At 36.2% G+C, this 15896-nt stretch overlaps 1 protein-coding gene across 1 annotated transcript; it reads left to right on the top strand.

Moving 5' to 3' along the window:
• The first annotated feature begins 698 nt into the window (after positions 1-698).
• On the top strand, positions 699-15276 carry IDO1 (indoleamine 2,3-dioxygenase 1). The gene is made up of 10 exons (XM_032413326.1): positions 699-820; positions 4590-4685; positions 4803-4922; positions 8112-8230; positions 9445-9459; positions 11189-11288; positions 12028-12145; positions 13164-13215; positions 13637-13785; positions 14811-15276. Exons 1-10 carry the CDS (start codon positions 722-724, stop codon positions 15125-15127), a joined length of 1185 nt encoding a protein of 394 aa, XP_032269217.1. The 5' UTR covers positions 699-721; the 3' UTR covers positions 15128-15276.
• Positions 15277-15896: the final 620 nt, after the last annotated feature.

The raw sequence follows: 15896 nt of genomic DNA, 5'->3' as shown, positions 1-15896 counted from the left end.
GGACTGTTGCCTCATAATCAGTCCTTAGCAGTCAAATATAGTAGAGATGCAGAAAAGTCTTCCTAAAAAAGACTCATAAGGAATAAAAAGAAGAAAGAAGTGTTATCATTGTGAGCACAGATAAAAGATTGGGTAAGAAAATGGGGGTATAGAGGGGTACTATCTTAATTCCTCATGTGCTTCCACTTTTTTTCTAGTTCAGAGTCAATTGACTAATAGTTCAATGTACCACAGGTTGCATTTCATGGCTGCCAAAATAAGACACTGATATTTCATAGAACCCTGGAGACTTTCAGGAAAGCCAATGACAGTGCTGACTAAATGATAGTTTAGGACTTTAGCCCAGGTCAAATTCATTATCTTAATTCAAAGATTTAAAAGGTCCCATAAAACATGTATTTTTCTGGTTACCTATTTTCATGGTTTTTGTTATTTCAGTTTCTTTCTGACTTCCCCAATGGCAGTAAACAAATGTTCCCACTGATAAACATTTCATAGGAACATAAGCTTTCAGTTTCTTCATATGATGAATAGTGATGCCTTTGTGGTTTTATTGTTTATCAAATTACAAAGAAAGAAAATGAAACTATTCCAAAAGTGGAAGTCAGTTCTTACTGCCTACGTGGTAAGTTTGTGGTCATTGGCTATGGCAGCCTTTATAATGAATAGATGCTCTGAAACCCCATCAAACTGAGGAGGACCAAAGGAGGAAACTGCAAGGATGGCTCATAATGGCAGACCTCTTATGGAAAGTTCTCAGGAAATTTTTGAAAAATACCATATAGATGAAGAGGTGGGCTTCGCTCTGCCAAATCCACTGGTAAGATGGGGCACTAAGATATGGGCAAAAATGTTTTATTATCATTGCTTACCTGGACAAGTTTACTTCTATTGAACAAATGTGGTTCAGTAATTTTTACTAAACAAAGGGATAAGGCAGTGCCCAAACTAGAGGCCAAGTTTTAATAAATAGTTCATACTTAACTTAAAATTTTCTGCCTAGAAATTTAGTATTAAATGCACTTTTTAGCTACCTAATGCAGATAAGGAAAGTGATGAGATAAGGAAACTATAGAAGTATTTTGGTTTAATACAACTGCATTTTTGGAGGGCATTTTGAAAAAAACAAAGTGATAAATGATCCATGAGTCAAAGGAACCCCCTGTCTTGGCTGATATACCTTAAATTGTATGAAGTGTATGTTACTGCTTTGATTAGGTTTTTGAGATGGTATATCAAGCAACTGTGTGTTGTATTAATACTGCTTGTTGTTACTAAGCATAAGATTCAAGTGAGTCTAAGCTACCTTTTTTTGTTTTTACAAGCTTTGCCTACAAATAGCAAGACATGTAGAGTAAATGTTTGCCTTTAAAACTACATTTTTCTAAGTTGTATTCCAAAGAATGCCATGAAAACCATCTTATTATCTACTTCAATTATTAAATATTTATATAGCATTATTAAGCAATTTACAAATATTCTTACGCCATCTTCACAACCATCCTAAAAGGTATCCTAAATTTTCCTGATGAGAAATTTAAGCCAGGCAGAATTTAGGTAATTACCCAAACTCACACAGCTAGCAATGACAGAGATGGAATGTGAACCTGACTAGTCTGGCTCCAGAGTCCATGATCTTAAAATTATTATAATATGCTGCTTCTCTTAATAGAAGAAGATATCAGGGCACTGGGTGGCTCAGTCGGTTAAGCGTCTGCCTTCAGCTCAGGTCATGATCCCAGGGCCCTGGGATCGAGCCCCGTATCGGGCTCTCTGCTCAGCGGGAAGCCTGCTTCTCCCTCTGCCTGCCACTCTGCCTATCCGTGCTCTCTGTCTATCTCTCTGTCAAATAAATAAATAAAATCTTAAAAAAAAGAGAGAGAGAGAAGAAGATATGATAAGGCATTGCTTCTTCCCTACCCCACTCTTGGGTTTAATAAGGTCCATGAAATTCCATATGATTTCTAGGAACCAGTTACATGTTGTGACAATTCTATATACAAGTATATATCTATTTATTATAGCTCAAACAGAGTCTGTATTCTAGAGGCATCTTTTATCTTAGAGAGAGAGAGAATGAGCGAGGAAGGGGCAGAGGGAGAGAGAATCTCAAGCAGACTCCCCACTAAGCCCAGAGCCTGATGCAGGGTTCGATCTCACTACACTAAGATCATGACCTGAACCAAAACCAAGGGCTGGATGCTCAACTGACTGAGCCACCCAGGCACCCCTAGAGGGCATCTGTAAATGCAGCAAATATATTTTTAGTAGAAATCCAATTTAACTGTACTTAGAGATAACATTCTGTAAATACCTTATATAATACAGGCAAATCTAAAGCAAATTCTTCCTCCCAATCTAATTCTTCTCCTCAAATTATTAAGTTAATTTAATGTTATTGCTAAAAGCACCTAGTTTACCTTATATTTGCAAATAAGTAATACTCAGACTTGCTACTCCTCCATTCAAGCACACCAAAGTGCCAGAATAAGATGGTTTTGAAAATGCACATATCAGTGGTAGAAGAACAAAAATCTTTTTCAGAAACTGTGAAACCTCCTATCATTTTCCCCCACAATAAGTTCTCTTAAAAATTAAGACATTATGATAGTTACGGAGACCTCTAGAACAGATTCCAAGGGGTAAAGCAAAACCCCCAAACCAAAGAAAAACAAAACCCTTCTCGAACTACTTAAAAAATAATGTTGCTACTTAAGATGCTTAGGAAGTTAGATCATGTCCTGAAACAAGAAAAATAAATTAGGGGCTACTTTTATTTCTTCACTGAAGATCTTTCCTGGAAATTATAAACTCAAAAATATCCATTTCACCTCTTATAATCTATCAGCTTTCTATTCCAAAGGAAAATAATGTGTCTTCTAATTCCACGTAGATACAAAATACATTCGCTAATCTAGCAGAAGTTGAATGACCCTCTGTGTTATTCTTCATTGATTCATATTATACCATTTAAACCCCCTCCAAACCAGAAGCATATATATATTTTTAAAGATTTTATTTATTTATTTACTTACTTATTTGAGAGAGAGAGAGAGACATAAGCAGGGGGAGCGGCAGGCAGAGGGAAAAGCAGGCTCCTCGCTGAGCAGGGAGCCCGATGCAGGACTCAATCCCAGAACCCTGGGATCATGACCTGAGCTGAAGGCAGACGCTTAACCGACTGAGCCACCCAGGCGTCCCTGAACTAGAAGTGTATTACTGATTGAATTTTACATTTGTCAAATAGGAGGCTAATCATGATATATAACAACAACAACAAAAAAATTCCATTATTTGGGGAAAATAGTAACAACCAAAAATTCAGTTGTGCTACATAGTAAAACACACAACAAAAAAAGATATATGTATTACTAAAAACACTAGATGATAGCATTTGTGTGGTTAGGGAGAAAAATTTGGAGAAACAAGAAAGGTGACTATCTAGTGCTTGGATCTTTCATTGTTAAAAATCTGCCCTAACAGACAAAGCCTGGCCAATTATATGCAGCAGGTGAAAATGTCTGAATTTTATGTTACATTTGCCTTTTTGTCTTACAGCTTACTTACAATATTAGCTTCATTTTGTAGCTTAAAACTTCACCCACATTGATGTGAGTTAATCTCTCCATTTTTGCTATGTCTCCATAGTTCAGTATTGATGACCTCAAGGACATGTCTGGAAACAGCTTAATGAAGGAGGCATGGGGAAAGAGCATATGGGAAGTTATTCAGAGATCTGAATCTCATTTCAGGGTGTTGTCTAGGTCTTTTGTTTGCATGTTTTCCCTTGAGATGAAAATATAAATAGAATAAGATCCAAGGAGACACTTTTGTTTGGCTTTTATTTGCACTTACTGGGTGAAATATAAGCCTCTAGTACCAAAGCAGGCAATCAATATGTAAATATATAGCATCTCCTACATGTCCAGTACTGTCCCGGGTTCTGTAAGAAATATAAAATTAAAAGCATGATAAAATCCTTGCCATCACGTAGTGAGATTTTGAAAGAGCTTTTTCAAAGGTGGAAACAAACATTCATTCACAACAAACTATATATTCAAAACAACTTCATAAACTGAGCTTTATTTTCCTTAGTTATGAAATGGAGATAACAATCAACATTTTAGGTCATTATAATATTAAATATTTATTGAGCAAAATGCCTAGTCTATTGCTGACATCTAATAAATCTCATTTTTCTTTCCATTCAAAAAAACTTAAAATTTAGCCAGGAAAAAAAATAAATAGCAGGTAACAATAAATTACTCAACAATGTAAAGGTATAATACATAGGGTGCATAACTGGGGTTGTAAGTGTAGACTGGAATAATCAGGATGATTTTAGTGGAACTTCTGAGGCGACCTGTGAAAAAGAGGCAGGTAAGAGTGTTTGAGGAGAAGAAAAGAAGGTCGTGAGTCCTGGGTGTGCCGGTGGCGATGCAGGGACTGGAGTTACTGGACAGGTCAGTGTGTGACAGGACAGCGTTGCACAGAGCTGATCTAGAGGCAAAACAGACTATCAGTCAGAAGCAAAACTACTTTGTAAGAATTTTCACTACTAAATAAAAGTCCCATTTCTTTTTTTCAAGGAGGAGCTACCTCCGCCTTATGATGAATGGATTTCCATCGCTAAAAATCTGCCTGAACTGATTGACAAAAATGAACTACGTAAAAAAGTTGACCAGGTTTGGAAAAGCATTACATTCGTCTTCCTCTATTAGAGCTTCTTAACATTTTCACCTTGGTTTTGAAGCTGTGTTGTCCCCTGCACTGATTTGAGTCAACCTGTCTTTTATTCTCAGTTAAAAATTCACAGTATTGATGCCCTCAGAGATCACAAGTCGCAGCGCCTTGCACATCTGGCCCTGGGGTATATCACCATGGCATACGTGTGGAATCAAGGTGATGGAGATGTTCGAAAGGTTTGGAGATTTTTTGGTATTTCTTATGTTACATGACAATTTACATCCAATTTAATGTAAAAAACATTCTAAAAGTATTATAACTAGATTTTGTGATGCTTGGATAACAGAAAAAAATGAAAAGGAAAACAATCATTCACTGATTTAACATGCCAACTGCTATCATTATTGGATTTTTAATCTCTTATTTATGTAACACACTTGCTCCAGCCTGTGTATATAGATGTATGTTCTGTGTCTTTCACTGAAATTTACTGTAAGCATTTCTCAGTTATTACACAATCCTTTTAGTCATCATTTGAAATCACTTTATAGTTTTTCATTGAGTTCCTGAATTTTATTTATTCAATCCTCTATTGATAAATACTGTACTTGTTTTTAATATTTTACCATTGTAAATGACATAATAATCAACATATTTGAATATGAAACATTTTCTCTATTTATGAGTTTTGGGAGATATGAACATATTATGGCTTTTCTTAGTGTTAAAATGTTATCTTACATCTGTCAACTTGGAAGAACATATGGGTTTCATTCTACTCATCAACAGCAGATAACTTTAGATTTAAAATAATATCATCTTGTATTTTATCTGGCAACCCTAATTACAAGAAACCAATACAGACTGTAATACCAACCCTTTAAACCCCAAAGAGATAAAATAGATTCCAGAAGCACCTTCTGTCATTTAGGGAATATTCTTCCCCTTTTTGACAAAGGTAATTGGAATTTTGTCTTGTTTTTCTTTCCACATCCTGTTTAAATATACAACACATATTGTCCACCGATGTGATGTGTCATCCCCTGATATGGAAACAAAAGGAAAAAGTTGCTCTGCATAATCATGGGAACATCTTATACTTCTTTATAATCATCAAACTATCATGTCTAGAATTTTGATGACACAAAAAGGTATAAGATAGCCTGACAACCTAAGCACAAAGCCTCCCTAGACTTGCTAGAATCTGAGTCTAGCTAAATGTGTAGGCATTGTATAGAAAAATCATAAATAACAAAGGGCAGCATGTGCTAGGAGCAGAAGCATGAGAGAGTTGAGAGTAGAAAGAAAGTAGTTGGTATAATAATGAAATGCTTCAAAGAAGTGGAACCTGAACTACTTCTTGAAAGATTGGTAGAGCTTATCTAAAGAGGAGAGGAGCAGAAAAGAGAAAGGACCAACAAAAAATAATATGGAGGGGCGCCTGGGTGGCTCAGTCGTTAAGCGTCTGCCTTCGGCTCAGGTCATGATCCCAGGGTCCTGGGATCGAGCCCCGCATCGGGCTCCCTGCTCGGCCAGGAGCCTGCTTCTCCCTCTCCCACTCCGCCTGCTTGTGTTCCCTCTCTAGCTGTCTCTCTCTCTGTCAAATAAATAAAATAAAAATCTTTAAAAAAATAAAAAAATAAAAAAATAAAATAATATGGAGACCAGAACGTACATGGGATAATCAAAAGATAATAAATTTATGCAAGTGGAGATCAGAATTGTAAAAGAAAACATGAATATATATTTTTAATTTATCTAGTTTTTGTATACCACATTATTCCAAAAAGGATTTTAGAAACCAGCAACAAATATATTTAAGTGAGGAAATTGTAGGAAAGAAAAATAAATGGATAAAAAATAAGATACATCAATATAAGGCACAATTTGCTTCAGACTGGGCTAGAAACTAGCATCTGAGTTTCTTAGTTACTGCATGTTTCTAATAGATTAAGATGTGTTTGAACATCTTTTCTTTTTCCCAAGTCATTTTAAATTAACTTTTTAATTAAGCAACTTTCTTTTGTTTCCCTTTGATCTTTTCTTTAAATCAGAAAGAGGCAAAAATTTCCTTTTGAAACGTGTAAATCATTTGCAAACCAAAATATTTCAATTCCCAGAGGCACAAGCTCTGCAAGGGGAAGCATATATCCAGGTGTGACTTTGATAGCCAATGTTTCTCCTTCTAACATTTTGTTCTCTTTGTTAAACCATCTTTGTTAAACCAGGTGTATTAAGTTAATACAAAGCCACTTAGGTTATAGCTCCCATGATTTTTGCAGAACTGTGGAGTGGGCCACATCGTCATACCACCTCTACCACTGCAGTCCCACTGCCCACTACTCCAGATGAGCTACACATCCCTGTCCTTTGCCTGGTTGGATACACATATTCCAACCATTGGCTTCTAATGACAAGGGTAACCTTAATTATTACATGGGACCATCTAATTATAAACCAAATGATTGATAGATGAGGAAGTCAGGCAGATAAAGAATAAATGGTCAGCATTATGACTAATAGAGCAGTTGGAAAACATGGCTTGCATGTGTGGCAACAATGGGCCTGCTAGGAAAGCATTTACCCATCAGGATTGCCCATGGAGGTAGGAGCCTTTTAGATTGTGGCCAGATATGGAGCAGAATCCTGAGTAATAGGCTCAGGAAAAAAGAGAGGTGAATACAAAGTTTGCTGAGCTGCAGTCCCACTCCCACACTCAACAATTAGATAAGCCTCTATACCTCCTCTGAGGAAGGGTGAGTGAAAGAGCCAAGAGTGTCACTCCAATTGATACAATCTGCATGGAAATAGAAAGGCTAAAGGAGATTCCTCCTGCTGACCCAAGTAAGTCTTCAAGGATGAGCGCCAACGTCACTCTATGGCAAGGTTTTCTAAAAAATCATCCGGACAGAGTTTCTGTCAGCACTGTGCTCCAAGTATGTATCATATCCCAAAGTCTTAATTACAAGCGACTTTGAATTTCTTGGAGACATTTGATTTTATCCTTGTATTGCCTGTATATAAAGAGCTCCTTGCATAGAAGAGTTGCCTAACAAATATTCATGGGATGGATGCAAGAATAAATAAATGACTACAAGTAACTCCCAGGCCATTAGAAAGTCAAGGATGCATCCTTTGTTCCTTGTACCCTCTACCTCCTTTTGCTCTCTCTCTGACTAGATTATGTCCACATCAACCTACATCTAAAACATAAACATTTAATAATTACCAAGACTAAGTTATGAAATGAGGAAGAGAAAATTACCATTGTTTGGTTTCAGACTGCGGTTATGTAGAACAGCTCATGTTTTGGCACTAATAGAGCAGTTGGAACGGTAGTAGAAGAAATAGCAGGAAGGTAGCAGGAAGCAGAAGAAAAGGGAAGACACTTCAAAGGTTAATACTAAATTTTGTGTTTTCATTAGGTCCTGCCAGAGAATATTGCCGTTCCTTACTGTAAAGTCTCTGAGAAGCTGGGTCTGCCTCCTATTCTGGTTTATGCAGACTGTGTCTTGGCAAACTGGAAGAAAAAGGATCCCAATGGGTATGTGAACTATGATTATAACAGGAACTAAAGAAGTGCATCCTATTTACATCAATAAGGCATTAGTCATTGGTTTAATTTTTGGCAGAACAGCTTTCTTCTCTGTTTTGGGAGTATTTCTTTTTTTTTTTTTTTTGTGGTATGATTTCTTTTGATGGCATATCTATAACTACAAATATATAAGAGAAAGGTGTGTAATTATCATACAATGAAATGCACCATCATAACTGTTCAGTTTGGTGATTTTGACTGTTCTATATACATGGATAGGCCCTAAGCAAGATACAGAATATCATCTCTGTGGCTCTTTCCATTCAATTTTCTCCTCTACCTCCAGGTAAAGATATTCTGATTTGTCATATTAAAAACTAATTTTTTTCTGCTATTGGATTTCATATTAATGAGATTATAGAGTATGTACTCTTTTGTGTCTGGCTTTCCTTATTAACATGTTTTGGTGTTTCTACAAATTTGATTTTTAACTATCCAGTTGAGTTAAAGGGTTGACACATTTTTAGCAGTAGAGATGGCAATGCCTGGGCCTTTGGTGCCACCTGCTGAGGATCTAGGCCCCTCCTCTCCTTTAAGCAATGCGATCTGTTACAATAAAGGGACCAGAGACTTGTGGTGCCCCAGGGCTTTCAGTGTGTATCTGCAGAGAAGTACTATAGACCGGGAAACACAAAACGAAAGGATTTGGTCTAGAAAAGAATGGGAAGTTACCAGAGAGGGAGACAAACCGTGAGAGACTCTTAACTATAGGAAACAAACAGCGTTACTGGAGAGGAGGGGCATGGAGGGGGTGGGGTAACTGGTGATGAGCATTAAGGAGGGCACCTGACGCAATGAGTACCTGGTACTACATGCAACTGATGAATTATTGAAATCTACATCTGAAATTAATGATGTGCTATATGTTGGCTAATTGAATTTAAATTAAAAAATAGTTTATTAGTAACAACTAGTTTTGACTAACATGTGTGTTCCTTGAATATTTTTTTTTTACTTACAAAGTCCTAAGTGTTTGCAATGCTTAGTTGATAAATATTTTTTAAAAAACACACATATATATATTTTTCTTTTTTGTGTATATCTTAACTTTGATAGATAAGTAGTATTAGATTGAATAAGAATAACTCAAAGCCATTTGATTTTTAAATTGATTTTCTTTTTCTCTTCCAATTGATCCATTGTTTCACGGCTGCTTTCACAAGGCCTATGACTTACGAGTAAGTATTTGATTCTTATTTTATTATAAGAATTGTTATTCAAAGTGAGTATAGGTTTATCAGTATCCTCCAAATGTACTTTTTTAAAAGACCAGTTGAATTCAGGCAAAAAATAACTCAAGTAATTGTTTAAAGAGCAAATAATCCCAATCTTTAATTAGATCTACGACTGTGATAGGACTGTGTCTGCTTGATATTGTAGCTATAGATATATGCAAAAATAGCACTTGCGTATATAAAAATGTAATTAATATGCATAAATGCAAAATGCACATACATCTGTGTGTCTTTGCCTTAATGACCGCAGTGGCCAGATACATAAACCTGTTCTTTTTGACCCAATCCTTACCATTTTTAATCTATGTACTGAGGAGAGGCTGGGAGCTAGTGAAACAAAGGTAAATATCCTAGGAATAATCCTGCCTTGGTGAGGAAAGCAGATATAGGAAAATTATGTAAATTGCTTTATGATCAAGAGGAGAGTAAGAGGATAAAGGGCTGAGGAACTCTAACTAAATAAAAGGGATGAAGAAGGAATCCCTGTAACAAGTTATTTAAGCTGAGTTCTGAAGAGTGAGTAGGAAAGAATTAGATGAGTGTTCATAGTGGAAGAAACAGCAAGAGTGAGGGCCTCAAAGTGAGGAAAATTGTGGTGCATTATCGGAACTGAAGGAAGGCTAGTGGTGCTCATATGTAGTGACTGAGAAAGTAGTGTGGAAAAGGGATGAAGAAATAAAGTTAGCAAAAAGATTACGTAGGACTTTTGGCTATGATTAGGGGTTTAAATAGCATCTTAAAAACAATGGAAATCTATGGAAGGTTTTTAAATGGGAGGAGTCTCATTTTACAGATGAGAACTCTGAGGCAGCAACAAGTTGCAGAAATGGACTGGCTTCAGAGACCGTCAATTTAACCAACGTGAATTTCATAGATCTACAGATATTGAGACCTTGTTTGCATTAGTGCAAAACTTCAATAAAAAAGAAAATAGGGGGGCACCTGGGTGGCTCAGATGGTTACATGTCTGATTCTTGGTTTCAGCTCAGGTTATGATCTCATGGGTCGTGGGATTGAGCCCCGCATAGAGCTCCGCACTCAGGGCAGAGTCTGCTTGAGATTTTTTCTCTCCCTCTGCCCCTACCACTGCTTGTGCTCTCTCTTTCTATCTCTCTTTCTCTCAAATACATAAATAAATTTCTCTTAAAAAAAAAAATAAATAGTCTTTTTTAAAAAAAGAAAGAAAATAGGGTCTAATCAGTTATTTGCATTTCCCAATTTCTTTGTAAAGCAGGTAAACCATTGAAAAATTGAATCAGGTTCACAGATAAAAATAAGGAGATAAATATATTTATTTGAAGCAAAAAGACTACTTAAAATTATACCTCACAAATGTCTCTATAAGCATTGAATATGTATAAATATATAAATACAGTAATATATATACATGTGAAAAATTAATGAGAGAATAGAAACAGAAATAGTCTTGGAATTTCTAGTCCCAAATTCTAAAATGGAATTTCAAGTCCCAACTTAATCTACTATTAGATCTTAGACAATGGACCTAACACTCATATTCCCAAACACATAACATAGATAGTAAAACCTATCATACTTCTCTCACAAGATTTTTTTGAAATTAAAATGGAATAAAAATACTTGAAAACTACAAAGCACTCGAATACACCAGTATTTTTGCTAAATTCTTGACTTCCTTGACTTATTTTCTTAGGAACATGGACATTCTGTTCTGGTTTCCCGGTGGAGACTGCAGTAAAGGATTTTTCCTGGTTTCACTGTTGGTGGAGATAGCAGCTGCTTCTGCAATCAAAGTACATCCATCCCTACCAGCAAATTTTTATCTCCATTTGCATAAGCAGAGCGATCACTTAGTAACTGAACTATATTATGCATGGAATAACTTTATCTTGACTAAATATAGCATTCAATTAGTTAATTGGATATAAGGGATCATCTGGTAGAAATAGTTTATTTATTTTTGTGTGTCACCTAAAATATAAAATGTAAGACCCATTTATTTGTTTATTTATTTTAGAGAGAGAGAGAACACAAGTGGGGAGGGGCAGAGGGAGAGAAAGAATCTTAAGCAGGTTCCACGCCCAGCATGGAGCCCGATGTGGGGCTGGATCTCATGACGCTGAGATCATGACCTGAGCTGAAATCCAGATTTGGACGCTTAACCGACTGAGCCACCCAGGTGCCCCAAGATCCATATATTTAGAATTAAGTCTAAAACCTTAATAGGAGAGATGCATTTTTAATGCAATTTGGCATTGAAACTAGGTCACAGAGTGACATAAATCTAATGGTTTTGACTATTAGAACTGAGACTATATAAAACTAAATGATAAATAAATAAAAATAAATCCAAGCTTAATTAAATATAAGGAAATTAGTCAAACAATAAAAGGGTTCTCAGCCCAAAAATGAAGTGGAAATCCTACATTTAATTTAGGGATTAAGAATTAGGAGAATTTTATTCTATGCCAATATTTAGTGCTAGGAAACCTTACATGTTCATCTTTTTTTTTTTTTTTTTTTTCCTTTAAGGTAATTCCTGATTTATTCAGGGCAGTTAAAAATGAGGACCGGAATACTATGCAAAAAGCACTGTGTTATATAGCTTCTTGTCTGCACCAAGCCCGTAAAGAGTTTGAACAAATTAATGGTAAATATTGTATGCCTGAAAACATTCAAGGCTCGCAGTCACGTGCTTCTGATTTTCTGAGACTAGAGTTGTTGAGAAAATGGAAGAAAAACACTCTCACTTAGTGGTGTGTTTTCACTTTATCTCATTAAATAACTATATTTTCTTGTGGTAGGTTTTATTATGTGCATTTTATGGATAAGGTAATCTAATGGAGAGATAAGATAAGTGGCCCAAGGTTACACAGGTAGTAAATTGTGAAGTTGGGTCTCCTTAACTCTAAATAATGTCATTGCCTCCCACTGAAACCATGGATAAACTTGTGGAAGGTTCAGGCTGTTTTAAGTTCTGAAATACTTAGCTTCTGCTTTATAGGAACTGCCTACAAATTCTGCTTTTTCACAAGATAAGTAAGAAACAACATAGAAAAACCACTGAGCTCAGAAGTTATTACAAAATTAACAGCTAAAAAACAGCAATAACTAAAAAAGTACATAAACAAGGATTTACAAAAAAAAAAAAAAGTGTGCCCTGCTGGATAGCCTTATGTGATTGTGTTACTGCTGATTGGTCCTTGGCAAAAAGATTGACCTTTAAATCAGAAAGGTTAGTAACCTCTGGGGAGGGAGACCCAGGGATGGTATCCATAGGGCTCTTGAGGCTCTTATTTCTGCTTTTCATTTTGTGTAGGTTTGTTTCTTTATGTAAGTAGTTTATCTGTTCTATCAGTAAGCATATGAAATAGCTTTAAAGAAACGTTGACAGTTTAACTGGTCTCCTGAGGATGAGTCTGGTGGGCTTAGGTTCTTTGACCCAAGCTGTGTGTCACCCCTACGGTAGACCCTGTTCAGTGAACAGGGGGCTCCCCTCAAAAAGGTCAGGTGAGTGAAAGAATTTGTCGTTAGGGACTTTTTCTGCACCAGCTGACATAATGCCTTTCCTGCAGCCTAAACTGAAACCCACTATCAGTTGTTTACAATATCTTGATCTCCTCTCTAAGTTCTGATAACTGCTTAAACACACCTCATCTTTTTTACAGAATATGTGGACCCCAGCACATTTTTCAATGTTCTTCGCATATACTTGTCCGGGTATGTAATCTTATGCTTGAATTTGTTTTCTCTTAAAGAATTAACATAAAGAACACATCAAATTCCCACTGATGGTCCCCACTCTCTATCGGGTTTAGGAAATAACTCCTATCATAAAATACATTTTGTAGAGAAAGAATAGACTGTTATGGACAGGAAAGGTAGTCATTTAGAAAAAAAAAAAAAGGAATGATCTGTGCTAGTGCAAAGGTAAAGTTCCATTTATAGAATACTTATGCCAAATTTGTTCAGAACCATGTTATTTGTCACTCTCAAACATGAATATGAGTGGAAGGAGAGTGTGGAAGAATAATGAAGTTAATCTCATGTCACTTTCCATTCATCCTCTATTATAAGATTTTATACCTGAAAATTTGGCAATTATTCAAAGAGTGATTATTTTTTTTCCTTCCTGGCCTAGCTGGAAAGGCAACTCCCAACTGCCAGGGGGTCTGAAGTATGAAGGTTTCTGGAACACTCCAAAGAAGTTTGCGGGGGGCAGTGCAGCCCAAAGTAGCATCTTTCAGTGCTTCGACGTTCTGCTGGGCATCCAGCAGAGTTCTGGTGAAGGTGAGTGGACAATGACAAATAATAATCATCTCATATGTTAATACAATAGTGTTTTAATATCTGAAAAGTAACTTCTCATCAGCATCTCATCTGAGCTTATTTGATACTTTTAGAAGAATTAGTAAGGCAAGACTATATTGTCATCATCCCATTTCACAGACAGCCAAGCAGGAACTTCTAAGTTTCATTAGAGGATAAGCGATGGGCTCTTATTAACCAGCTAGAAAGCAGTAAAGTCAGAACCAAAACCTAAGTTCATCACCCTCTCAGACTTGACATTTGGGCATGTATATAAGGCCTGATTGACTGTGGGGAAGCCCATAGCACATGTTCTGAAAATGTACGATCAGATTCAGAAAGAGAAAGTCACCTGCAAATGGGATGGGACAGAAGTTGGGGAGGTAGAGACCTCAGTGACAAGGGGAGGCTTGGCACTGCTCTTGGTCAGCTTACTGCCCCAGCAGCTCAAATTTGAAAGATGCACCAAAGGTGAAAGATGAACCTCATTCATTATATTCCTTCTAGGAGTTTAGAGCAGGCAGAAGAAGCTCCAATAAGAACTTTGTACTTTTCTCTGTTTTCCTAAACTTCTACTTAATAGACAAAGGGAAAATCATTGGCATAGGTGAAAATATCATTTTTTTCTTAGTTAATTCATTTATTTAAAAATTGTCCCTTAAACTCTCTTAGACTCATGTTATGATCGGTCAAGTATAGATTATATACACCCTATCTATATCATCAGCTTTTTAGAAGGATCAAATACAGTAGGGAAGTGAGAAAGGACACACAAACAAAAAACTTTATTATGAAAGAATTAGTTCAGCTCATGTGGTTTTCAGAATTAAGTATATATTACAATAATTATCATTACTAATAGCAAGACCAATAGCATTTCATTGCCTCATGCTGCAATGGTGATTATGTGATCTCCTACCCACTCTGACCTCACTCTGCTCTTCTCACCTGGATTGGGAAATGCTTTGGCTTCCCTACTACCTAATCTCTCTCTCTTGTTCCTTCAGAATCTGCTGCCAGATTCCTCCAGGAAATGAGAAACTATATGCCACCAGCTCACCAGGAATTTCTTCTCTCATTAGAGTCAGGCCCCTCAGTCCGTGAATTTGTTCTTTCAAAAGGTGATGATGAGCTGCAGGCAGATTATAATGAGTGTGTGAAAGCTATGGTGTCCCTGAGAAACTATCATCTGCAGATGGTGACTAAGTACATTGTGATTCCTTCAAACCAGGAAGATAATAAAGGAACTGGAGGCACTAGTGTCATGACTTTCCTGAAGAGTGTAAGAGGTACAACTGAGAAGTTCCTGCTGAGAGATAATTAATGTAACTCAAACAAGGGCACATTTTGTCAAGACGAAGATGTATATATGTATCAGTGTCACTGCTCATTATATCAGACCCATGAATTAATAATACACAACTCTTCAATAGTACTTATAAAAGATTTCAAAATGCTTTTCCAGTATCTGTGTCTTCCTTGCATGAATATAATAAAAAGAAATTATATTAGATGTATTATAATCTATATTATGTAATTAGAATATAATGATGAATTCAATAAAAATTGATATGATATAATAAAATGTCTAAAAGTTGCTTTATTCATAACTATAAATAAATACTTCTCCAGATGAGACCTAGTCTACACTGCTACCTTTTAGCATGGCTAATCAATTCCTGTACTTTCCCTACAGTAATATCACACCTGTTTATAATTACCTATGTACTTGTCTATATTCTCATTACATGATAAGCTTCATGATGTCAGGGATACTCTATCATTTACTGACCCATGCCTCCCCCAACCTTAGGATATACTTTACAAATATTTGTTGAATGAATATATAAAAGATTGAGTGACCTCATGAACAAATTAATCTGGATTAGCAAGAAGAGGTCACTTTTGAAATATAATTTCTCCTGGGAGGTCAGGGTTATCTGGCACTCACAGTCTGGCATGAATTTACTTAATAATGGAATCTAAGAATGCTGGAGAGGAGCTTAAAAATTATATGAGCCAGACTCATTTTAAAGATGACAAAAGTAAGGCTCAGAAGAGTGAAGTTGCTCACTTAGGGTCGCACAATTACT

The sequence above is a fragment of the Phoca vitulina genome, unplaced genomic scaffold, assembly GCF_004348235.1.
Source record: "Phoca vitulina isolate PV1807 unplaced genomic scaffold, GSC_HSeal_1.0 scaffold15, whole genome shotgun sequence".
Lineage (NCBI taxonomy): Eukaryota > Metazoa > Chordata > Mammalia > Carnivora > Phocidae > Phoca > Phoca vitulina.
The sequence above is the reverse complement of the archived record's forward strand: the minus strand, read 5'-3'. Positions and strand labels throughout refer to the sequence as shown.